The 24,861-nt window shown below is 41.2% G+C and overlaps 1 protein-coding gene across 1 annotated transcript in view; it reads left to right on the top strand.

Annotated features, from left to right (window-relative positions):
• The first annotated feature begins 1,062 nt into the window (after window positions 1–1,062).
• The window catches only part of antxr1b (ANTXR cell adhesion molecule 1b), a 35,377-nt gene continuing 11,578 nt past the window's right edge, over window positions 1,063–24,861 (top strand). The window contains exons 1-17 of the mRNA XM_031803153.1: window positions 1,063–1,178; window positions 1,271–1,446; window positions 15,706–15,777; window positions 15,983–16,054; window positions 16,273–16,354; window positions 16,545–16,575; window positions 16,884–16,963; window positions 18,226–18,294; window positions 18,398–18,478; window positions 18,672–18,732; window positions 19,163–19,261; window positions 22,172–22,241; window positions 22,883–22,961; window positions 23,161–23,256; window positions 23,407–23,448; window positions 24,117–24,212; window positions 24,341–24,508. Coding sequence (XP_031659013.1) covers window positions 1,292–1,446; window positions 15,706–15,777; window positions 15,983–16,054; window positions 16,273–16,354; window positions 16,545–16,575; window positions 16,884–16,963; window positions 18,226–18,294; window positions 18,398–18,478; window positions 18,672–18,732; window positions 19,163–19,261; window positions 22,172–22,241; window positions 22,883–22,961; window positions 23,161–23,256; window positions 23,407–23,448; window positions 24,117–24,212; window positions 24,341–24,508 — 1,353 coding nt within the window. The 5' untranslated portion in view covers window positions 1,063–1,178; window positions 1,271–1,291. The remainder of the gene's footprint in view (window positions 1,179–1,270; window positions 1,447–15,705; window positions 15,778–15,982; window positions 16,055–16,272; window positions 16,355–16,544; window positions 16,576–16,883; window positions 16,964–18,225; window positions 18,295–18,397; window positions 18,479–18,671; window positions 18,733–19,162; window positions 19,262–22,171; window positions 22,242–22,882; window positions 22,962–23,160; window positions 23,257–23,406; window positions 23,449–24,116; window positions 24,213–24,340; window positions 24,509–24,861) is intronic.

Raw genomic sequence — 24,861 nt, 5'->3', positions numbered from 1 at the left:
TTCAGATTATTTTGTGCCCAATAGAAGTCAGTGCTGTCTTATTCAATAGAAATGAATGGTAAATAATGTATTGTATCATTTTGCAGTCACTTTAATTGTAAATAAGAATAGAATATGTTTCTAAACTTCTGTATTCATGTGGATGCTATCATGATTACGGATAATCCTAATTGAATCATGCATTTAAAAAAACGCTAACCACCTTTGTTATTGTAATGGTGAGACGTTAGCATGTCTTGGGGGTGGGATGTGCTTCTGTAACTTTCTCACTTATCATTATTCACGATTAATCAGGATGATCCGTAATCACAGTAGCATCCATATCAATGTAGAAGGGTTTAGAAACATATCGAACAACATAATTAGCACCCTTAGGTTAGTCAATGCATATGATTAAAATAACATTTATGTAGAAAACAAGATTATGTTCTTATTAATGATCCGTGTCTTTGAGAGTGTAACAAGTTAAACCTGTAATCACTACAACCTATTGAAAAGCAATGACTTTTACCAATTTAGCCAGATTTGATTGATTGTGACAGGTTTAAATTAAACTGCTGCTACTGACTAGTTCCAGTGTACGATAGATGTGTTGCTTCAAAACATGTGAAGCAACAAATATGAAAGACTTATCCACTAAAACATTTGCATAATTTAACATATTGTACATCAGACAGGATTTGTTACAAGTTTTTGCTGTTATAAACTTTACATAACGTTTTTTGAAAAGTGTGCTAATGTGTTTTAACATGAAAAGGAACAAGAGACTGAAGGGGAATCATGATCAATGTAGTCATATCACACCTACCACTAAGTGGCGCAATTGCTGATGTAGGGAACAGTCAAAAACACATTTTTTTAAAGAAAGACAAAAGAAAGAAAGAAAGGAAAAAGTATTGAGGGACAAAAGTGTATCCCCTCTGCCAGTGTGTGTGTGTGTGTGTGTGTGTGTGTGTGTGTGTGTGTGTGTGTGTGTGTGTGTGTGTGTGTGTGTGTGTGTGTGTGTGTGTGTGTGTTTGAGAGAAGGAGTGTGTTTGTCCTGGAACAGCTCTTCCTGATTCAGGCCAAGCAGCTCCACTTCCCGTCTCCCAGCACAGGACTGCTGCTGTGGAGATGGGACGCTGATTCAGACTGGGAATATTTCATGCCTGGAATCTTACATTTTAGAGCATTGTGAGGTACTGGGGAACACAGGAACTACTTGAAACAATCTGAAAGAAGATCATTTGGACTTACTTTTTTTTTTTATGTGTTAATTTTGTCGTTGCAGCCTTCTCCTGAAGCTGGAATAATGTCTCTGTGCAGTTGCAGGCAGGCCATGCTTGCAGCAGAGATCTGCACACTGATGGCCATTCTGGTGGCAGGCACTGCAGGACAAAGCCCTGACAGGAGGGAGGCAGGGTCCTCCTGCTATGGGGGGTTTGACCTTTACTTCGTTTTGGACAAGTGAGTGTGCTTCTCTGTCTTCTTGCAAGCTCCCAGTCTCACCTTACTGTAGAAGCATCCATAGCGGCTCTGTAAGATTCTGCTTCCATTTAGTCCCAACAAGTCACTGACGACGTTGGCCGTTTCTCTGCATTCTTATCAATTTTACCCAGATAAATACACTGAGCAATTACAATTTTCTTTACAAACTTCTCTAAACAAAAGGTAGTCTAATATTAATGTTTTGATAGCCAGATTAGCCATACTGTATCGCTCCAGGGCTAATTGGAAATGTGTTAGTGTGTTAGGGGGGGGGGGGGGACTAAATCTGAGGAAGTAAATTAAGTTCCTCAGCTTCCCCACCTGCTCTATCACGAGGCTTCATAAATTTCTACAGGAAAATGGAAAGTAGAAATGGAAAAAAACTGCCAACTCAACATATCTATAAACTTGTCGTGCTCTTATTGGCCTTAGAATAAGTTAGTGCTGTCTTATTCAATAGGCATCCTCTTGTGAGCAGTCACACTATTCAGGATATAGGAAAGTTGCTTCACAAACAAGATGATTTTAGAACAAAATAGCCTCGTGAAACCATTAGTTCATATATTTTTTTTTACAAGTTATTTGGATGCATATGGTACTTACCATAAAGAGAACATTAAAATAAAAAAAGTTCAAGTCAGCTCTTGAAACTGGAAAAGCAACCACATCAGTTAGGAAGTGGCAAAACAGTGCATTGGTACGTTAGATTTGCTTTACTACTTTACCGTTCATCTCTCAGAGCAAATTCAAATCATTCAGATGGAATGTTCTATAGATCACATGCAGTATTTCACACACTTTAATCATAATACAGTATGCATGTGTGTGACTGTGTTCACAGAGCATGCAGGACAATGAATGGTAGGCTCCTTCACTTCCCTTTCATAGTGTAATGTGGAGTGAGTTGGGAGAGCTCCTGTCTTTCTCTAGACCCCAACCCCCTCTCCATGTCTGTCTGGTCTGCAGAACCCTTTCACCATTAGGCCCAGATGTTCCAAAGCTCCAGAGTTTCTGGCAGCTGTGTCAGGACTGGGACTCATATCGCAGTACGGAGGATGGAAAAGTGGGAGGGAAGCAAAGGGAGGAAGAGAAAGAGAGGTGGAGAGAGAGAGAGAAAAGGAGAGATCTTTTGATTCATCCTTTCCAATCAATGTATTCAGACTTTCAAGAAACAACATCTTTGAAGTATTTAATTAAACGGATCCAGAAAATATGTGGGACATTCTATAACTATTCATATCTGCAGTATTGCTATTGTGTCAGTCGGAATCGGCCAATCACTCAAAACCTCTGGCACATCTGTGGGCTTATAGAAAAAGGCACGTGTTGCGATCCATCCATCCATGCATTGCTCTATGTGCCATACTTTTCAAGTCTAAAGTGTTCACATCTCAAAGTCGCAGTGACATTATCCTATTTTACTGGTGTTTTGGAAAATGCTGTGCTCACTTTGTGCTGCACCAGTGAATAATCATCTGAATAATATTTTTCCTTAATGCTGCCCAAACTACTCCCCATTTCAAAAGGTCCCTGCTTTTGTGACTGCCCTAAAAAAACATATTTCTATGAAAACGTATTACATTAGTGCACACTTTTTCTCATTCTCTTGCTCTCTTTCTCTCCCACACACACACACACACACACACACACACACACACACACACACACACACACACACACACACACACACACACACACACACACACACACACACACACACACACACACACACACACACACACACACACAATCCTCTTTCTGCTGGTTCTGCAGGGCAAAGATCATCTCTTCACTCAGACTAACTTTGATGTGATTCTGAAAAGATGCCTGATAGAAGTAAATCATAATGACATTTGTATAACATGCATTCAAATTAACACCCCAAAGAGGATAAAGGATTATTCCACCACGTCTCTTGTCGAAAAGCTAAGGAAGTACACAGTATTCTCAGAGGTGTCAGTAAAAGTGGGTGGGGGGGGGGGGGGACGATATTGATTTGCTCTGTGGTTTTATCGGTAACATTGTCATTACAGAGTTTCTCTTGGTTTCTTTCTTTCTCTATCACCCCAGATATGGTATATAATTGTATATAGTTCTCTTTTCTATTTGAATGCATCTGTTTCTGCTCTCTGGCCAACTCCTTATGACATTAAGATGTTCTATCAACAAATATGGCTGAATAAGCAGTAAGCAGGCCCAGGTAGACTTAAAGATAAAATGATCCATAGCAAGTGTATCAACATGCTTACACGCTTAGATGCTTGTGACTACTGCATGAGTTGAAATTGCATTCACCTCAGAATGCAGAATATTGAATGAACTGGCTTCTGGCCTGCTTAAAGGACCAGAGCAGTCAACAACTAAATTGTCCTGTATTTTATATATATTTCCAACCTATGAGGTTGGAATAACACTGTGAAAATTGTGATAATGCCCTTTTAGTGTAAGAGCTGTTTGAAAATACAACCTTTACTCAAGTAGGAGTTTACTTGGTGACTTTCACTTTTACTTGGGTAATTTTCTATTAAAGTATCTTTTACTCAAGTATGGGAGTTGGTACTTTTTCCACCACTGGCCACAGTTATTGTAAAGTTTTACCCAGCAAATATACATTTTATGTGATTGAACCATGCGATATTTGGCTTTTCTGTTTTCATACATCATCTGAGGGATCTAACCAAATATAGTTATTTAGCTAAAAGAAGAATACAATTTGACCCATTCTGAGACTTTGGCTTTTAGATGAACGTTAACCTAATTTACACAGACAAAGTAAATAGCAAAAAAATCCTAGGTCTTTAAATATGTCATAACCAAGAATGCTAATGCTAGCTAGCTCGCTATCTTGTTCACTTGCTGACGTTAGCTTAGCTAATGTTGTTAGCTAACCCAGATCACAGACATTAAAACCAGTAGATACTGATAGCGCTGACGTTATCCATGTATTCCTATGGAAAACTCTCAATGGTGCAGAAGCCGGAAGTATTTCAATTTGAAGCGTGCCATATTGCTGAATGGCACCAAAACAATCTCTATGGATAATGGTTAAAATGTCTGTAACTAGCAGAGGATCATGGTCGATGTAGTCGTTTTCATGTTGCCTGAGAAAGTCTTGTTGTCTATGGATCCTCCTCTTAGCCTGCCAGCCCATGTTTGGTCTGTGTCAGCACATGGTCCTGCATGATTTAAAAAAATATTTTTATTTATTTCACCTTTATTTAACCAGGTAGGCTAGTTGAGAACAAGTTCTCATTTGTACCTGGTGGGTTCCTTGATGATTTGTGTGAGATTGAGGGCATCTAGCTTAGATTGTAGGACTGCCGGGGTGTTAAGCATATCCCAGTTTAGGTCACCTAACAGAACAAACTCTGAAGCTAGATGGGGGGCGATCAATTCACAAATGGTGTCCAGGGCACAGCTGGGAGCTGAGGGCAAATGTAGTAGTCAGAATGGATCACTATGTAATGAAATATCTTGATTTCTAGCAAACTTTTAAAATAATTTACTGTGGAGATCGAACTTGATCATAATAAACACATTTTAAAGGGCAAAACGTCTGTATAAAACATTTTTGTTTGGCCGTTCTAGCCATTGTAATTTACATAGGCTTTCTATGGCAGACCATGGCTTTTGGCACTGCTAGGTTGCTATGTAGTAGCCGACCAGCAGAGTTCATGACTTCACGCTCCAGACTGGGGGCACTGGGGGCCTGGCCCGGATACCTTACATGGCTAGCTAGTTAGCCACCAACACACATAGTGACAATGACATGCTAGCCACAATAATGGCTATTATCAATGGGTGGTAGTTAGCCATGTAGCTATCTAGATAACTTAGCTGCAAGGATAGCTAGCTAATGTTAGCATGCTAGACAACAAGGCTACTAGCTGCAACCTAAAACAAATGTGTTTTATTTACACTTTCTTATCTTGTGAATGTAGCCTAATGCAAGGATTGCGTCGAGACGGATGGCAAGTGCCTGTCAGGCTCAAATGCTGCCCCCGATCTCCTGTCATGGACGATTTGCATAGCCACAAGTTCTGTTGCAATGCATCAGTAAGATAACTTCCCCGCCAGCTCATTGCCAACACTGTAGCCTATTTAATAGCAATTCGGCAAGAAAGAGGATCAATCGATGCTTCCCACCTCGAATAGGCCTATGCCTATACATATTTACAAATTGTTTCAAACTATGTCGCTGTTCACTGTCAATATATAGCTATAGGCGGCTCGTTTAAGGGCTAGAGCGAGGGGGAAGAGATAGGCGAGTTGCCAGCGGAGATATGTGAATTATAAGAAAGGAACAGTGAAATATCCGTTGGAGTTTAGGCTACCCTTAAGTGGTTGCACAGATTTCGATTTTATCACAACTACAGTTGAAGTCGGAAATTTACATACACTTAGGTTGGAGTCATTAAAACTAGTTTTTCAATCACTCCACAAATTTCTTGTTAACAAACTATAGTTTTGGCTAGTCGGTTAGGACATCTACTTTGTGCACGACACAGTAATTTTTCCAACAAATGTTCACAGACAGATTATTTCACTTATAATTCACTGTATCACAATTCCAGTGGGTCAGAAGTTTACCTACACTAATTTGACTGTGCCTTTAAACAGCTTGGAAAATTCCAGAAAATAACATCATGGCTTTAGAAGCTTCTGATAGGCTAATTGACATCATTTGAGTCAATTGGAGGTGTACCTCAAGGCCTACCCTCAAACTCAGTGCCTCTTTGCTTAATATCATGGGAAAATCAAAAGAAATCAGCCAAGACCTCTGTAAAAAATGCCGTCATACCACTCAGGAAGGAGACGCGTTCTGTCTCCTAGAGATGAACGTACTTTGGTGAAAAAAGTGCAAATCAACCCCAGAACAACAGTAAAGGACCATGACAAGATGCTGGAGGAAACAGGTTCAAAAGTATCTATATCCACAGTAAAAATGAGTCCTATTTCGACTTAACCTGAAAGGCCGCTCAGCAAGGAAGAAGCCACTGCTCCAAAACTGACATAAAAAAGCCTGCACATGGGGACAAAGATGGTACTTTATGGAGAAATGTCCTCTGGTCTGATGAAACAAAAATAGAAATGCTTGGCCAAAATGACCATCATTATGTTTGGAGGAGAAATGGGGAGGCTTGCAAGCCGAAGAACACCATCCCAACCATGAAGCACGGGGTGGCAGCATCATGTTGTGGGGGTGCTTTACTGCAGGAGGGACTGGTGTACTGGCATCATGAGGAGGGACCATTATGTGGATATATTGAAGCAACATCTCAAGACATCAGTCAGGAAGTTAAGCTTAGTCGCAAATGGGTCTTCCAAATGGACAATGACCCCAAGCATACTTCCAGAGTTGTAGCAAAATGGCTTATGGACAACAAAGTCAAGGTATTGGAGTGGCCATCACAAAGCCCTGACCTCAATCCCATAGAATATTTGTGGGCAGAACTGAAAAAGCGTGTGCGAGCAAGGAGGCCTACAAACCTGTCTCAGTTACACCAGCTCTGTCAGAAGGAATGGGCCGAAATTCACCAAACTTATTGTGGGACGCTTGTGGAAGGCTACCCGAAATTTTTGACCCAGGTTAAACAATTTAAAGGCAATGCTACCAAATACTAATTGAGAGTATGAAAACTCCTGACCCACTGGGAATAAAAGCTGAAATAAATCATTCTTTCTGTTATTATTTTGACATTTCACATTCTTAAAATGAAGTGGTGATCCTAACTGACCTAAAACAGGGAATTATTTACTAGGATTAAATGTCAGGAATTGTGAAAACTGAGTTTAAATGTATTTGGCTAAGGTGTATGTAAACTTCCGACTTCAGCTGTATAATATATAAGCTAGATGATTGTGATAATACATACATTCTTAGATAGAGTACAGGGGATTGATGCATGTTGCATATAATTACCGTTGGAGTGCGTAATTGCCATGCGGTTTACATCAAATGCAACGGTGCCAAAAAAACAGCAGAATATAGGCTACAGTTGCCAGCAGAGGACTTCTTTGTTACCTAAAATAAAGAAAATAGAATAAAAATTGAATGAGTAGACCTTGCCGCAGTTGAGAGGTTTATGGTATTCTAAAATCCTGCAGATTACCAATATAGCTCAATGCTATTTTTTAAGACGCAGGTGTCACGCAGAGGTTAGTCAGGCGTTGGTATCAGGACATGTCAGTTAGACTTTCAACCCACTGGAGGTTGTTGGCACCCTAATTGTGGAGAACGGGCTTGGGGTAATGACTGGAGCGGAATCAGTGGAATAGTATCAAATACATCAAACACATGGTTTCTAGGTGTTTGATGCCATTCCATTTGTTCCGTTCCGACCATTATTATGAGCCATCCTCCCCTCAGCATTCTCCTGTGGTTTAATGGTAGGCGACAGTAGGTAGTTTGGCTTATTTTTGGCTCTTTTCACCCACCATATTCTAATTATTTTCACTTGCCCACTCTAACTATTTGCCTTCAGGTAATGGGTACTCAATCTAGTGGGCCACTGTAGGGTTATAATGGCCTGCAAAATAGAGGTGTTGTTGCGAATTTGGAGGGCGGGTTGACATGGGACACACAGGCTACACAAGCACAGCCCCCGGTCTCCAGAATCCCAATAATATTTGTTTTATTGGGTCTGCTCATGTAGACTACTAACCTACAGTCATTAGTAAGATAGTTGCCATAAGGTTGGAAATACTACTGTTAGTAAAGCACCATGAATAAAGTTGTTAAAGTTGAATAAAGTTGTTATTATGAACTTTCCTTTTGTCATATAAACCTATAGATGTAGGGTCTTAATTTGAGACAGTTTTCAACAGCAGGAAAATAATCCTGCAGCGACAGGAAATGGTAATTATTATGTGGATTAGAATTCATATTTATTTAGGGGTTGATACATCTTTCATTAGGGCAAATCAAGTCTGACATTTTAAAGTGGAAATTACACACTTTAGAAAATTCTCAGCAACAAAAGAGTAATCAAATTAAGAGTCTACATCTGTAGCTGTTAGACTCTCTAAGCTACTGTAGGCTATGCAAGGTGTTCGCCTAGGCTAAGCAGCAGAACATTGTAGCGAATTTGAATGGCAGTCACAAGGACTCAAATGTATGGAGCGAGATACCTGCCAAAAGTTGAACGTACGTATCGTTAGGATCGTAAGAAACTCCCTACGTAATTGTTAGGATCGTAAGAAAACCCATGCGTGAAACATGAAACGTAAACGTAACATTTAATCTGTGAATGTACAAACACCATGTTCCGATTACGGACTAACATTTTAGGCTTGAACATATCTTGTGTTGCAATTTTGACGTACAATAACACCTTACGGAGTTTTGGTAGTTTCATCTCACCAACAAAAAACTAAAAAATCCCCACATGGCCTTTCAGGAGTGCCTCGTGAACAATCCTAACACAATATTTAAAAAATGTAAGCCAGGGAAACCGGAAAGAGGTATCCTGCACGTTTTCAAGTTAAAAGTCTCCATTTATTACTCCTCAGTTAAGTTTACATCACATTTAGGTAGCTAATGTAATGTATTTGTTTGCCAGCGCAAGTATAGGTATTAATAACTGTATTATGCCTACAACAGTGACGTTTCAGTTCACTAGGTGTGTCTCTATAGCATGGGCATAATTATCTCTGGGTGACGTGGACATCCCCATGCATGCACCTTATCAAAATATGACTAATTAAACATTGCACCATCCCATTCTCTGGGCTCTGTCTGCAATCATAAACAGTAGTATCTACCAGGAATAATGAAACATATAATAGATGTTTGGTGAATCTATGAATCAGGTATGACCACTGGATTCTTTGCCACTCAAAATGTTTTTTTTTATAGATTATTTTCATATTTATTTCATCACTCAAAATCTTGCCAAAAGCATATTCTGTAGGAGGGTTTAATATGAATTTATATGAATCGGGTCATGAACATTTGGACTTTGAAATTAACAAGGGAGAGGTTAAACATAGTGTCACACCCTGATCTGTTTCACCTGTCCTTGACTCCACCCCCTCCAGGTGTCGCTCATCATCCCCGGTGTATTTATACTTGTGTTTTCTGTCTCTCTGTGCCAGTTTGTCTGGTTTGCCAAGTCAACCAGATGTCATCTCTTAGCTCCTATTCCCCCCCCCCCCCCCCCCCCCTTCTTCCTGCCCTGACCTCGAGTCTGCCTAAGGTCTTGTACTGTTCGGACTCTGACCCGGTTTATGAACTCTCACCTGTATCCGACCTGCCTTTTGCCTACCACTTGTGTTATAATAGATATCGGAGCTCAACCTTCTGCCTCGTGTCTGCATATAGATCTCGCCTTATGCCCTTATACATAGGCTAAATCTGGCATAAGCTTATTCCCACACTTTACAATAACTCTGTTGCAGTGGTCTTGGGTAGTCTCCGTATAGGCTCCATCACGACACTGTTGCCCAGCTGAAGAGCTTGTGATCTCCGTGCAGCAACACAGTACTATGAGCCTTCGAAACAGCACCCCTCAGCCTCAGAAGATGCCCTTCTGGAGGCATGCATCAATAGAGTCATTATACTCTAATATTTGCCTACTAGCCAAATAAAGTGCAGAGCGTGCATGATGCGTGCAACTCGTCATTCCAACACATTTAATTCATCCTTCATTTAGTTCAGACAGTCAGTACGTCAGTCATTTGTCTGAGTTGCAATAGGAACTCAATCAAAGAGAAATGAACAGACTCATCCATTTCTTTATTGAAATCCATGTGAGTATTCAAAATGATCTAAATTCTCAAGTTCTTTAGCCTGTCACTTTAATAATTCAATGTTAAATGTAGGCCTATTGTGGTGGAAATTCTAACCAAGTGAGAGATGCTTCAAACAATCATACTTTAATGTTGATTAATTATTGCAGTAATGGAGCTGGTCAACAATCACTCGAAGTTGATTGCTGACAACCCAACGAGTAGAACAAAGCCACAGCATTTTATAGTTAAGACACATACTCCTGAATACATGACTAACAACAGATGTGTGGAATGAGTCAAAAGGTTAGGATTTGTATGTGAGAAAGGAGTATCCCCCAGCCAGATAGCATTTGCTGTGAAGACTGTTCCAATTGTATAGAAATCAGCGTTCTCCTTCTTATCCGCTATCCATACCAAAGCCATCTCCTCCCTGGTACCTCAGTACACAAACACCAATTCAATCTAGGTTCTATCACAAAGCCATCATAAATTAATTGCCAAGGCCAAGCCACAGAGGCCCAACTCAGTCCACACAGATGACAGAGTACTCATCAAAGCTATTCGATGCATAAACAGTGTTAAAATAATCTTGTAATTTTCCACCATAATATCCAAATAAAAAATAGTCCTTCGACTTGTAGAAATGGCAATTTAGGCTATCATTTTGTGTGCTGGTATCTTGCAGAATCATTTAGAACTCTTTGTGTTTTATAACTGTTTTTATCACAGGCCTATAAATATAGCCTCTAAATAAATGTTTAACAAACTATTTGAAGAAGCATGTGCAGTGGCTGATAGAGAAAACAGATCTGGCAAGACGAATAGGCTACAAATAGTCTTGATCATTTGGGACCCCATGGACATTTCGCCCAGAACAGGTTATAGCCAAGATGTAATCAATATTTTGTTTTGTCTCATTTATTGATATGGATTTGCAATGCAAATGGCTATAACAAGCCAACATACAGAGTGGAATTTACTAATACAACAGTCAAAATGCCTAATATAAGTCCTACAGTCTGTACTCCCAAATACTGGAAAAAGTGTGATTCATTAGGTTACATGATCACCACAGTAGCCACACGCAGCTATAAAAATAAACAATGCAATTGTATGGCCATTAAATAACACAACAGCATGACATATTTAGAGAGCGGAATAGGCCAAGCCTAAGTCATAAATACTTTCTGTTTTGCAGCTCAAGCGGTTATTCTAGACAACGCTCTTCTGTGCCGTTTATCATTCTCACAGAAGTCATTTGCTGAAGGCCCAAGCCTATACTCCACTATCTACTGGTATCATGTCGTTATTGAATGCAGTTCTAAAACAAGCTCTAGACTTTTATTTTGGAAATGAAACCAGAAGATGCAAAGCAACTCTAACGTCTGGGCTAGAGTTGCTTGATTGACTAGCTAACTTCGACTAGATACTTTCGGTTCATGTCGTTTACTGATGCCACATTACTGACAAAAGTTTGCACATATAAAAAAAGATCTGTAACCGAGTAAAGGGAGAAGTAAGAATTGAACGTGTAAATGTTAATTTATAGTTGTAACATAGGGTTTGTACGTTTTCAGATCTAATTTCAAGTTTACGTTTCATGTTTCACGCATGGCTTTTCTTACAATCCTAACAATTTAGGTATGTTTTTTCTTACAATCCTAATGATACGTACGTTCAACCTTTTGGCAGCTATCTCACTCCATAAACATGTCTCTTTGCAGCAGACCAGGCGCCAGAATGAATCAGTTGGACGGGCCTTCGATTTCCATATTTCTGTTTATGTGTGCAGGTGCTTGCATTTTCCTATTTCTTTTATATGGCTGTAATAGTAAAGCCCTTAGGCAGCTCGTGAGTTTCAAGTTTGGCTGAAACTTACAATTGCATCCAACCATTTCTACCGATCTGCATGATAGTTTCATTTCAATAATAACGTTTTCATTTCTCTAAATCATTGTCTCGTGGTTAACAATCTAAAGTGAAATTATAAAAATCTAAAAGTTCATATTGAACTATGGCAAGAGCACTAACCTCTGCATATGGACACATTGATACACTGTGACCAATTGACAGATAAAGAAATGAGAGCATAGAACTCAGAGAGAGCCTATAGGCCAATGCAGCAGTAGGCCTGAAACTTCCATCGCCAACTAAGTAAAATACGGGTTAGGGTTAGGCCTAAAGCCGACAAATATAAACAGTAGAAAATAGCTTGATGAAAATGTCGGTTCTTTCAATCATATTCATCTCTCTCTCTGCCTCCCTTTCTATCTGTCTCGACTTGAGCTATTGCTAGTGTATCAAATCATCACTGGGTCCAGCCTGAAGCAGTTGCTAGCAAACTTGCAACATTGTATCAACCAGCCTATTCCGGGCCCTCAGAGTTTCCTGCACCAGTGAGCTCAGGACAGAAAACTGTTTTTTATTAAATTTCCACTGGATATGTACAGTGCATCCGGAAAGTATTCAGACCCTTTGACTTTTTCCATATTTTGTTAGGTTACAGCCTTATTATAAAATTGATTGAATTGTTTTTTCTCCTCATCAATCTACAGTTGTGGCCAAAAGTTTGTGAAAATTAATATTTGTGTAATTCTCAAAAGTCTGCTGCCTCAATGTCTTTAGATATTTTTGTCAGATGTTACTATGGAATACTGAAGTATAATTACAAGCATTTCATAAGTGTCAAAGGCTTTTATTGACAATTACATGAAGTTGATGCAAAGAGTCACTATTTGCAGTGTTGACCCTTCTTTTTCAAGACCTCTGCAATCTGCCCTGGCATGATGTCAATTAACTTCTGGGCCACATCCTGACTGATGGCAGCCCATTCTTGCATAATCAAAGCTTGGAGTTTGTCAGAATTTGTGGGTTTTTGTTTGTCCACCCGCCTCTTGAGGATTGACCACAAGTTCTCAATGGGATTAAGGTCTGGGGAGTTTCCTGGCCATGGACCCAAAATATCGATGTTTTGTTCCCCGAGCCACTTAGTTATCACTTTTGCCTTATGGCAAGGTGCTTCATCATCCTGGAAAAGGCATTGTTCGTCACCAAACTCTTCCTGGATGGTTGGGAGAAGTTACTCTCGGAGGATGTGTTGGTACCATTCTTTATTCATGGCTGTGTTCTTAGGCAAAATTGTGAGTGAGGCCACTCCCTTAGCTGAGAAGAAACCCCACACATGAATGGTTGCTTTATTGTTGACATGACACAGGACTGATGGTAGCGCTCACCTTGTCTTCTGCGCACAAGCTTTTTTTCCGGATGCCCCAAACTATCGGAAAGGGGAATCATCAGAGAAAATTACTTTACCATAGTCCTCAGCAGTCCAATCCCTGTACCTTTTGCAGAATATCAGTCTGTCCCTGATGTTTTTCCTGGAGAGAAGTGGCTTCTTTGCTGCCCTTCTTGACACCAGGCCATCCTCCAAAAGTCTTCGCCTCACTGTGCGTGCAGATGCACTCACACCTGCCTGCTGCAATTCCTGAGCAAGCTCTGTACTGGTGGTGCCCCGGTCCCGCAGCTGAATCAACTTTAGGACACGGTCCTGGCGCTTGCTGGACTTTTTTGGGCGCCCTGAAGCCTTCTTCACAACAATTGAACTGCTCTCCTTGAAGTTCTTGATGATCTGATAAATGGTTGATTTAGGTGCAATCTTACTGGCAGCAATATCCTTGCCTATGAAGCCCTTTTTGTGCAAAGCCATGATGAAGGCACGTGTTTCCTTGCAGGTAACCGTGGTTGACAGAGGAAGACCAATGATTCCAAGCACCACCCTCCTTTTGATGCTTCCAGTCTGTTATTTGAACTCAATCAGCATGACAGAGTGATCTCCAGCCTTGTCCTCATTAACACTCACACCTGTGTTAATGAGAGAATCACTGACATGATGTCAGCTGGTCCTTTTGTGGCAGGGCTGAAATGCAGTGGAAATGTTTTTGGGGGATTCAGTTCATTTGCATGGCAAAGAGGGACTTGGCAATTCATTTGATCACTCTTCATAACATTCTGGAGTATATGCAAATTGCCATCATACACACTGAGGCAGCAGACTTTGTGAAAATTAATATTTGTGTCATTCTCAAAACTTTTGGCCACGACTGTACACACAATAGCCCATAATGACAAAGCAAAAGCAAATGTATACAAATATATAAACTAAAATCATACATTTACATAAGTATGGCACACCTGTATTTAGGGAGTTTCTCCCATTCTTTTCTGCAGATCCTCTCAAGCTCTGTCAGGTTGGATGGGGAGTGTCGCTGCACAGTTATTTTCAGGTCTCTCCAGAGATATTCGATCGGGTGCAAGTCTGGTCTCTGGCTGGGCCACCGAAAGGCCATTGAGACTTGTCCCAAAGCCACTCCTGCGTTGTCTTGGCTGTGTGCTTAAGGTCATTGTCCGAAGGTGAACCTTCGCCCCAGTCTGAGGTCCTGAGTGCTTTGGAGCAGCTTTTCATCTAGGATCACTCTGTACTTTTCTCCCTTCATCTTCCACTTGATCCTAATTAGTCTCCCAGTCCCTGCCGCTGAGAAACTTCCCCACATTATGATGCTGCCACCACCATGCTTCACCATAGAGAGGGTGCCAGTTTTCCTGAAGCTTGGCATTCATGCCAAAGAGTTCAATCTTGGTTTCTCCAGACTAGAGAATCTAGTTTATCATGGTCTGAGAGTTTTAGGTGCCTTTTGGCAAATTCCAAGTGGGCTGGCATGTGACTTTTACTGAGGAGTGGCTTCCATCTGGTCACTCTACCATAAAGGCCTGATTGGTGGAGTGCTGTAGAGATGGTTGTCCTTCTGGAAGGTTCTCCCATCTCCACAGAGGAACTCTGGAGCTCTGTCAGAGTGACCATTGTGTTCTTGGTCACCTCCCTGATCAAGGCCCTTCTCCCTCAATTGCACAGAAGGTTACAAAAAGTGCATTTACTGTTGGTGTAATTAAGCATGATCCAGGAGAAGGATCCAATATCACTATGTCATGGATTTCTTTAACCCAGTTAATTGTAGAGAGCATTTTTTAAATAAAAGTGTAATAAATTCTTGAATAGCATTTCTTACTTGGAGAAAAAAATGTATTGTCTTTTGTAGTTGGGAATAGTAATCTCCAGGTGTCCTGTAAATTATTTGTAGAGATTACATTTTTCAGCCTCCTTGGAGTTTCCTTGGATTTGCCTTTTTATTGCTACGTCTGTCGATTTTATCGACTGTATGACTTTGGTGCCATGTCATCGACTGTGCCGTCATGCACCAGATTGCTATAACATATGATGTGGTTAGCTGAAACCTAAAATACCTATCCAGGCTTTGTAATATCTGGCATGTATCAGAAACGTCTGAGCAGGGGAACACAACCTTTATATCAAATTAGGTAAGGCCCTGTAGGCGGGGCGCCAGTGAGCTGATTGGAGGACACACAGGAGCAGTGATTGGTTTGTGGATAGGTCAATCATGGTAGCTTTACAGCTCCACAATAACAGACATCTTCCAACCTTTCTTTCAGGTCAGGGAGTGTACAGCACCACTGGAATGAGATATATTACTTTGTTGATCATCTGGCTCATAAATTCATAAGGTATAGTATAATGTTACCTGGATACACCACTACATGTCCCAGAGAGCTCAATTAATATACACTGGTCAAGTCCAGTAAGGATGTAAACAGACATGTTATTGAACAAAGTATTTGGACAAAACAGCAACACACAAAGAGATTATGTCAGTCAACTGTGGAAATACCCCCCCCCCCCCCCCCCTCCCCCATCCTTCTCTCTCGCTAGTCCTCAGCTGCGGATGTCCTTCATTGTGTTTTCTACAGAGGGACGGATCCTGATGAAACTAACAGAAGACAGGCAAGACATAATCCCTCAAACCGTTGTGCTTATGCTTTAACTACTCACAACTAACACAGGCAGGATTTACACAATACACCACCTTTAGTGACCTACTCATTTTCTTCATTGGTCAATCTTTTTGTGGAAGGTTCTGTGTGCCAATCTTTCTATTGTGGTGTACAGCCCACATGATACACTGACAGTACAAATGGCCTGTATTTTTTGTGTGTGAGCAGGGAGCTGATTCGGGCAGGCCTGGAGGAGCTCCGTATGGTGCACCCTGGGGGAGACACTTTCATGCACAAAGGGTTCCAAAGGGTGAGTAGTGGATTGGAAGCCAGTAGCTGAAGGTAACTAGGCAACAGCTTGACTTCCTACTGCAAAAATTAGAACAAGATATTTTTGTGTTCCAAAAACCATTCTTATCTCTCTATATGGGTAAAAGCAGGAGACAAAATGCTGTCTCAATAAAGTATTCTTCTAAAAACCCTTCTATCTGCTCTTCCAGGCCAGTGAACAAATCTACTATGCTGGAGACAGTAAGTAAATTATTCTTGTTATTTGCACTTGGAAAAAATGATTTGGGTAGAACTCTCATTATGCTCCCAGTCATAAGCAGACACGGATGAAAAGCTACCAGTACAATTCAAACCTATTGATCCTTGTTGAACCCTTTACCAAGAAACTATGGTGTCAGAAGTGTTAGAATTGAAGAGGTGTCCGATTGAATTATCCTATTATTTTCTTCCCCTTCAGTGACAGTACAGTCTGTCCTCTGAGCAGTCTTCTGTTCTGCTCTGTTGTCTTGTTCTAACTGTTGTCTTGTTGTCTTGTCCTGGTCCATCAGGTTTCCGTACAGCCAGCGTCATCATTGCCTTGACAGATGGCGAACTGAGGGAGAATCAGTTCGATCTGGCAGAGAGAGAGGTGAGAGAAATGCTCGTTTTAGACCTGCAGTAATGGATGATCTATTGGCAATTGTAACGTACGTCGTCTTCCTCTGATGAGGAGTAAGAGAGGTCGGACCAATTTGCAGAGTGGTACGTATCCATTTTAATAAGACAAACTGAACACTTCAAAAATACAAAATAACAAAGTGAAACAAACTAAACGGTCCCGTGTGGTAACTAACACTGACACGGACAATAATCACCCACAACTCAAAAGTGAAACCAGGCTACCTAAATATGGTTCTCAATCAGGGACAACGATAAACAGCTGCCTCTGATTGAGAACCATACCAGGCCAAACACAGAAATCCCAAAACATAGAAAAAGGAACATAGACAACCCACCCAACTCACGCCCTGACCATACTAAAACAAAGACATAATAAAATAACTAAGATATTGCTGTCACGTTCTGACCTATCTATACACTCAGCATGGGCCGAGTGGAAATAGTCAGCCACATTCCACAGGATATTCCAGTCCTGGAAGAGCAGAATTTCATACTCTACTCCCTGTCATCATATGTAATTATTATTACTAGAGTTGCCATTTCCATTTATCTCTACAGCTGGTTACATCAGTTGTTTCAGCTGGTCATTTCAGCCTTTTATTTACCGGATGTTTCAATCTTGTTTATACATTGGCCGGTGGCCAGTAGTACAGAACTTCCTAGACTTGATTAAATGTCAAGACCCAAGAAGTCATCATTGGCTGTGGAAGAACACTCAAAGCACTACATTTAACAATCAACAATCGATAGGGTGGACTGCTTCAAAATCGCCTGCGCCATTATAGACAGCAAACGCCTGTGTCTCCAAACATCAGTCACGACTTAAGGCTAAGTACCTGCACAAACCTGCAGTAAGTACGCGTTGTCCGAGTCAGAAAATGCCCATACGGCCAAGAGCCTATCTTTCTGTGTTCATGTATACAGCCCCTGGACAGGACGCTAGTCTGCTACAGGGCCTTACCCCAAATCGATCTCATTAATGTTGAGTGCCAATCTAACAACCAGGCCACTGAGTTGGTTGCACAAACTGAGAAGGCTAGACAGAAACCCATCTGTCTTGCAAGCCTTCCATAGATGCTTCATAAAATCCATCCTCATCCTTTACGGATACAGCTTTATACAGTGCATTGTATTGGTTTTCAAAGTATCTGACACCACAAATGAAGTTCTCTCTACTTTGGTCAATATAGAGTTATAAAAGAGCTTTCATGTCTATTTGCGTGTCACTAGGCCGGCCGATCGCGTCAACTGGGTGCCTCTGTCTACTGTGTGGGAGTAAAAGACTTCAATGAAACCCAGGTGAGCCACATGTTTCTGTTGTGAGCAGGGGATTTAGCAGTTGGCCAGTCTCACATTATTGTTATTACACTGTTATTAAATAAAACTTCTTCTCCCTCCCCAGCTTTGGACAATAGCCGACAGTAAGGACCATGTTTTCCCTGTAAATGATGGCTTTGAGGCACTGCAAGGAGCCATTGATTCAGTAAGTAGGGCAACAATGTCAGGGGCTGGTAGAATGATGTAAACATCTGTTCACTATTGTAAGGTATAGTTTCAACATGGTTGAAAGTATACCAAGGCATACGTACTTTCAACAAATCTAACTCTAACATATTTACAGTTTGTGCTGTTCACCGCTGTCTCCATTATCCACATCTCTCTCTCTCTCTCCTAAGATCCTGAAGAGATCATGCATTGAGATATTGGCAGCAGAGCCCTCTAGTATCTGTGCAGGAGGTGAGTGGTGTATTGGAGTGGGTTTCATAATGGGCTCCAGCTGCATGACACTGCCACTTGTTTATTGATAAGCTGACGACACGGATCAATCCACTGTGTGTTTCAACTGTGTCTAATGACACAGCAAGGGGGAAACAGATTGACTTAAATATGTGTTTGACTCTGTGTAAATGAAAAGTGCCAGCTGAAGATAAATAGGCACGGTTAAAACGTTACATCCTCTCTAGCTCAGCCTAGCCTGCATTTGGCCTGAATATTGTCCGATTTCAGATAATCACAGATCATTATGGATAATTGCTGAGCTTTTGGCCTCAGGAAATAAGCACTTGAAAATATTATTATCAACTGTAATTCCTCTTCACCAATGTTATCAAGGTGATCAAATGCCATTGATGATTCTCCCTGTTCCCTCCCTTTCATCCTGTCTTAGAGTCCTTCCAGGTGGTAGTGAAAGGAAATGGTTTCTCACATGCCCGTGAGGTGGGGAAGGTCCTTTGTAGCTTCCGCATCAATGACACTCTCACTTTGAGTAAGTGGAAGTTACGGTACCTACAATTTCCGACCATTAACCCTAATGAATCTCATCAGCAACACCCCTGTTTTTAATGAGCAGGAAACAATCTATTTAACTTTCACACAGGATTCTAGGTGCAGGGTAATGAGGCTTAGAAAGACATCTATTTCAGCAATGCCACAGTGAGTTGGCTGTTATTGACTGTGTCATCAGGCTGTGTGAGAAAAAGGCAAAGAGAAAGGATTTCAACCATCCTGAATGAAAGAGCTTAAAGGAATGAGCCTGAAAGAATACTCATTAGTTCAAGCAGGCACTAGTTGGCCTAGCTAGCAAATAACATTCTGAGAACCATATGTTTATTGGAGCTTGGTGAGAGCCTGGTTGTCCGATGGTTATTTTGCATACAACCTTCCACAACTTTCTGGGAATGATGCAGGATAGTGGCTTGGCGTTGGAACATTCTCACCACATTTAATAATGAAGGAATTTTGTTATTTTCTTGGTAATTCATTACTTTACCAGAATGTTTACTTGGGAGTTGAAACATAGTTACATTTCATTTCAATTTTGGTAAAGTTCTAGGAATGTTCTCCAACTGTTTTGACATTGGGAATGTTCTCAAATAGTTTAGAGAATGTTAAGAAACAACATTCTTCTGTTGGAATTTCAGTACTTCAGCATAACGTTTCCTACATGTTTCCTCATGGTTCAATTTAAGACGTTCTCAAATTGTTTTGAGAACGTTAAAACGTTCTATAAAAACACAAGAAACCTTGAGTAAAGTTCAGAGAATGTTCTAAGAATGTTATTTAATATGCAGTCCATTCTCAGCATCAACAAAACTCTATCCTCTATCTTGTTAAGTGCGTTCAGGTGTGTTGGCCGCACCCACTAATTGGCCACACCTGATCTTAATGAGTGCTTGTTTCCTATGAAATTAGGTCCGTTTGAATAGACTAAAATGAACAGCTTTGTATGTCAAAAAATGGCATGCTAGCCCCATCCTGGTTCCGCAGTGGACTAATTCTATAGCTAAATAACAGAAGATTATGGGTTTGAATCTCACTGATGCTGTGTCACAATAAAAAACAAACATGTTTTTGCATGATTAATATCTAAGGAAATGTATTTCTATGTGTTCTATCTGTGCTTAGTTTTAAAAAGTTAACCCAAAATAAGGTAGCAGTATTGTTAAAGGTAAGAGCGTTAATTAAACCTCCCATGAAAACTTTAAAGGAACCAGAGTAAAAAGTTATCTGAACCTTGGGCCAATGTAGAGCAGCAGAATCCCACAAGGTGGCCTACACATGACAAAAAATGTGATTTTGGGCCAAGAAATGACGTCTTTGCAACTGTGGTACAAACCTTTTGATGCAAGACCCTCACTGGCAGCAAATTACAACTAATGGAGTCTGCAGCAGTGCATTGACAGATCTGAGTTAGCGATGTAATGTGGTTTCTTTGTTCCTTTGCATTCATCCACAACTAATATAGCACATTTGCTGTAGGCTGGGAGCCTCTGGGGATCAAGCCAGGTAAAAGGCTCTCTGAAGCTTCAAGAGCCAGGGTTTATTTCCTGTAAAAAAATTCTAATTTCCAATAGATCAGGGACTTGCAATCACATCCTTTGATAAGCAATCTTAAGTATAGAGAGCAGTCCAATTCTTACACTGAAGTCTAATTTCTGCATTCTTCCCTCAGGCAGTAGGGGAAATTGTGCTGTTTGCCTTGGCCACAAGCAAGAGCAACCTGGTCTCATATGATTCTGTATGTAAATCCGAGACACCCATTTAGTATGATACTGTATGTTACGTTTCCTATGGTATCTAGTAATTTGTGGATGTCCATCATCCATTTAGTATGACATATACGAATTACAATTCATATATGTAACGAATTTTCAAAAAGTACAATATGTTATGAATTTACAAAACGTTAAATAATGTTACGAATTTTCAAAATGTATGATATGTTACGAATTCTACTTTGGTTTGCTAACGTTAGCTAGCTGGCTAACATTAGCTAGGCTAGGGGTTAGGGTTAATGTTAGGAGTAAGGGGAAGGGTTAGGTAAAAGGGTTAAGGTTAGGGTTAGCTAACATGCTTAGTAGTTGCAAAGTAGCTAAAAAGTAGTAAGTAGTTTAAAAGTTACTAATTGGCTAAAATGCTAAAGTTGTCCGTGATGAGATTCGAACAAGCAAACTTTGGGTTGCTAGACCCACCCAACCAACCACCCTCCTTTCATTTTTTGCCTTAAGCCTTATGTACTGTAACCAGACCAAATGTAACATATCATACTCATTTGAGTGTCCTGGATTTACATTTACTATGTTACACCTAGTCTATGAGACCAGGCTGTCAAGAGGGGTTTAGCATGCCTACTGTTCTTACAAATCCTAATGATTTTTGGTCTGTGTGTACACACACACACACACACACACACACACACACACACACACACACACACACACGCTTTCCTTCAGCTGGTTTAATACTTAAGGCTTCTCAGATGTACAGAGGGAATGTGGATCTCCTGACATTCTGTCAGCCAGGCTAAATAAACCATACTCACGCTGAAGGATTTCAGTTGACTTAAGGTCTAGAAAGACAATAACAAAGCAAGGAATTTTCACGATTTGTCTCAATGTATTTCAATTTGAACTATATTCTTTGAATCACTTTGAACTACAACTCGTTGGAATTATGCTAATTTAACTATGATTATTACGTTAATACTACAGTTTGTAAATGAACTCGCTCCAGTACTCTATTTTGCTTGTTGTTGTTTTTATTTCCATGCACCTCTTGCTGAATGCATAGCTATAGGATGGGGATTATCTATATACAGGTGACTTGTCTCCTGTATACAGTATTACGTATTCATATACACACATAATCTAAAGTGTTATCTTCTATAATCCCATAGTGAAAAGGCCATTGGTAGTGAGAGACACCTACCTTCTGTGCCCAGCTCCCGTATTGGAAGAAGAAGGGACGTAAGTGACTCTTTAACTCTCACATCCCCACTGCTTTAATTGATGCATGTCAAACCCAACTCATGAAATGCAACCCATCTCTCTTGCTCTCAAGTCAATACAGTATTTTCTTAGAAAAGCAGCTATCCTTGGTCTCTGGAATGAAAAGAGGGATGTGTTGATTAGAGGAAAACAAATATACAGTGTAGGTAATTATACCCTCCCTCACCTCTCACTTCCTCTCACCTCCTCCATCCCCCTTCTCCTCCCTCTCACCTCTCCCCTCCCTCTCACCTCCCCATCCCCTCTCTCTCTCTCTCTCTCTCTCTCACCTCTCCCCTTCCCCTCCCTCTCACCTATCCCCTCCCTCCCTTTCACCTCCCCATCCCCTCTCTCCCTCCTTCTCAAATCCCCATCCCTTCTCTCTCACCTATCCCCCTCCCCCTCCCTCTCACCTCCCCATCCCTTCTCTCACCTCCCTCCCTCCCTCCTCTCAATATCCTCTCTCACCTCATCTCCCCATCCCCTCTCTCTCACCTCTCCATCTCCTTCCCTCTCACCTCCCCATCCCCTCTCTCTCACCTCTCCCCTCACTCTCACCTCCCCATCCGCTCTTTCACCTCTCCCTCCCTCCCGCTCACCTCCCCTATCACCTCCTTCAGGGAAGCTACCCTCCACGTCAGTATGAACAATGGCCTGAGTTTCATATCTAGCTCCGTCACCATCACCACAGTCAGCTGTGTAAGTACCAACCCCTCTCCACCTCTCTACACAGGAAAATCTCTCAACCATGGTTACATGGAGTATTGTGCTTCTAATATAATGGTTTATTTTAGTACTTTTCTCTTCTGTATCTATTCCTAGGAGGTGATAGAGCTTGTGTTCAAGCAGAGTAAGTACACCCGGTTCTAACCTGATTTCCTCTCCCTGCCTCCCCTAGTCTGATGGGACGTTCTTGGCCATAGCTCTGCTCATCCTGCTGCTCCTGCTGATGCTGGCTCTGCTCTGGTGGTTCTGGCCTCTGTGCTGCACAGTGGTAACATCTCTCTCATTATCAACCTCTCTCATTCAAAACAATTTCCTGTACCCAAGCAGAGACTCTGCCATGTATGCATGTGTCAATAGGATAGTCATTAACTCCTGTGGAACAGAATGTTAGGATTCCGTGTCTTTTCCATCTTTGCAGATCATCCACGAGCCTCCACCTCCAGTAATGGAGGACAGCTCAGTGAGTAAAGCTTTTTTTCATATTATTTACTGTCTCTAAGCCCGTGCCTCCTGTAGAGTTGAAACGCCACTATCATACCATAAAATCAGACTCTCTGTGTCTCTCTCTGTCTCCTGTTGTCCGATCTGAAAACAGCCGGCAGCCTCTACCTCAAAGAGCTCTGAGAACCTGTAGAAGCATAGGGATTAGACTGAGTTATTGACTCACAGCTGACATTTTCCATTTTGACCTGACACAAGTTCCACTCAATGGTGCTGGATGCAGCCAGTACCAGACTGGGCAGATTGTCTGATCTTGTGTTTTTTTTTAAATATGTTTTTTTTCTGTCCGGTAAACTGGATAGCAGCCCAGCTCTTTAGGTAGAGAGGAGTTTAGTTATGCTACAAGTTTAGTTACAACTATTTTCAGGCTCTCAGACGTGGTTGGAGCTTCTAACAGGATGACTCCCTGGCCACACCACACAGGGATGCCATGCTACCTACTTCTTTGTGAGACTTGGTTGAACTTGATCAGGACATCAAGTTTAGCGTGATGCCTGCCTTACTTGTTTGGCACAATACCACTGGTATTGTTGACTTGAACTGGCTAAAGGGAGTAGTAGGCATCTGATATTATGAACATTTTAGGGCAAAGCTACCATCTGAGGGATCTATTTTTCCCTGTGTTAGGATGAGGATGAGGACGGGTGTCCCAAGAAGAGGTGGCCCACTGTGGATGCCTCATACTACGGTGGCCGAGGTGTTGGTGGCATCAAGAGAATGGAGGTGAGAAAGACATTCACTGACTGTTGTACTCGGCCTGGTGTGCCCTTCATCCAACTACGGCTCAGCTCTTCTCATTATAATACCATTCCCCTGCCACTGACTGGCTGCTGTTGCTTGTCCTTGCTCAGGTCCGCTGGGGTGACAAGGGGTCCACTGAGGAGGGGGCCAAATTGGAGAAAGCCAAGAATGCCCGTGTCAGGATGCCAGAGCAGGAGTTTGACATGCCACTAACACACACTTTCAACAATGGCATTCACAAACCAATCAGTCCCCAGAAGTGGTACTCTCCTATAAAGGTATTGTATCCAGCTAGCATATTCGGTTCCTTGGAAGTTGTGTGAAGCTATGTTAATTATAGGTAATAAAATATCGTTCTGAGAACATGTTTCAATAAGACGTCTAATAACACTGCTAGCTTAGGTTAACTGTTTTGAACTCCAAATACAGATAGGGCATATGGACATTCCTTCGCTTAGGCATTAATCATGCAAACACATCCTTTTTAAAAATTATTTATTTTTTCATGATCTTCTGTTCTCTATCCATGGAATTAGTCCACTGCACCACCGGGATGGAGCTAGCATCTCACGTTTTTTTTTTACACATACAAAGCTTTTCATTTTAGTCTATTCAAACAGGCCCACTTTCA

This window comes from Oncorhynchus kisutch, linkage group LG23 (assembly GCF_002021735.2).
Source record: "Oncorhynchus kisutch isolate 150728-3 linkage group LG23, Okis_V2, whole genome shotgun sequence".
Classification (NCBI taxonomy): Eukaryota; Metazoa; Chordata; class Actinopteri; order Salmoniformes; family Salmonidae; genus Oncorhynchus; species Oncorhynchus kisutch.
Note: the sequence above shows the minus strand (reverse complement) of the source record. Positions and strands in the feature narration are given on the sequence as shown.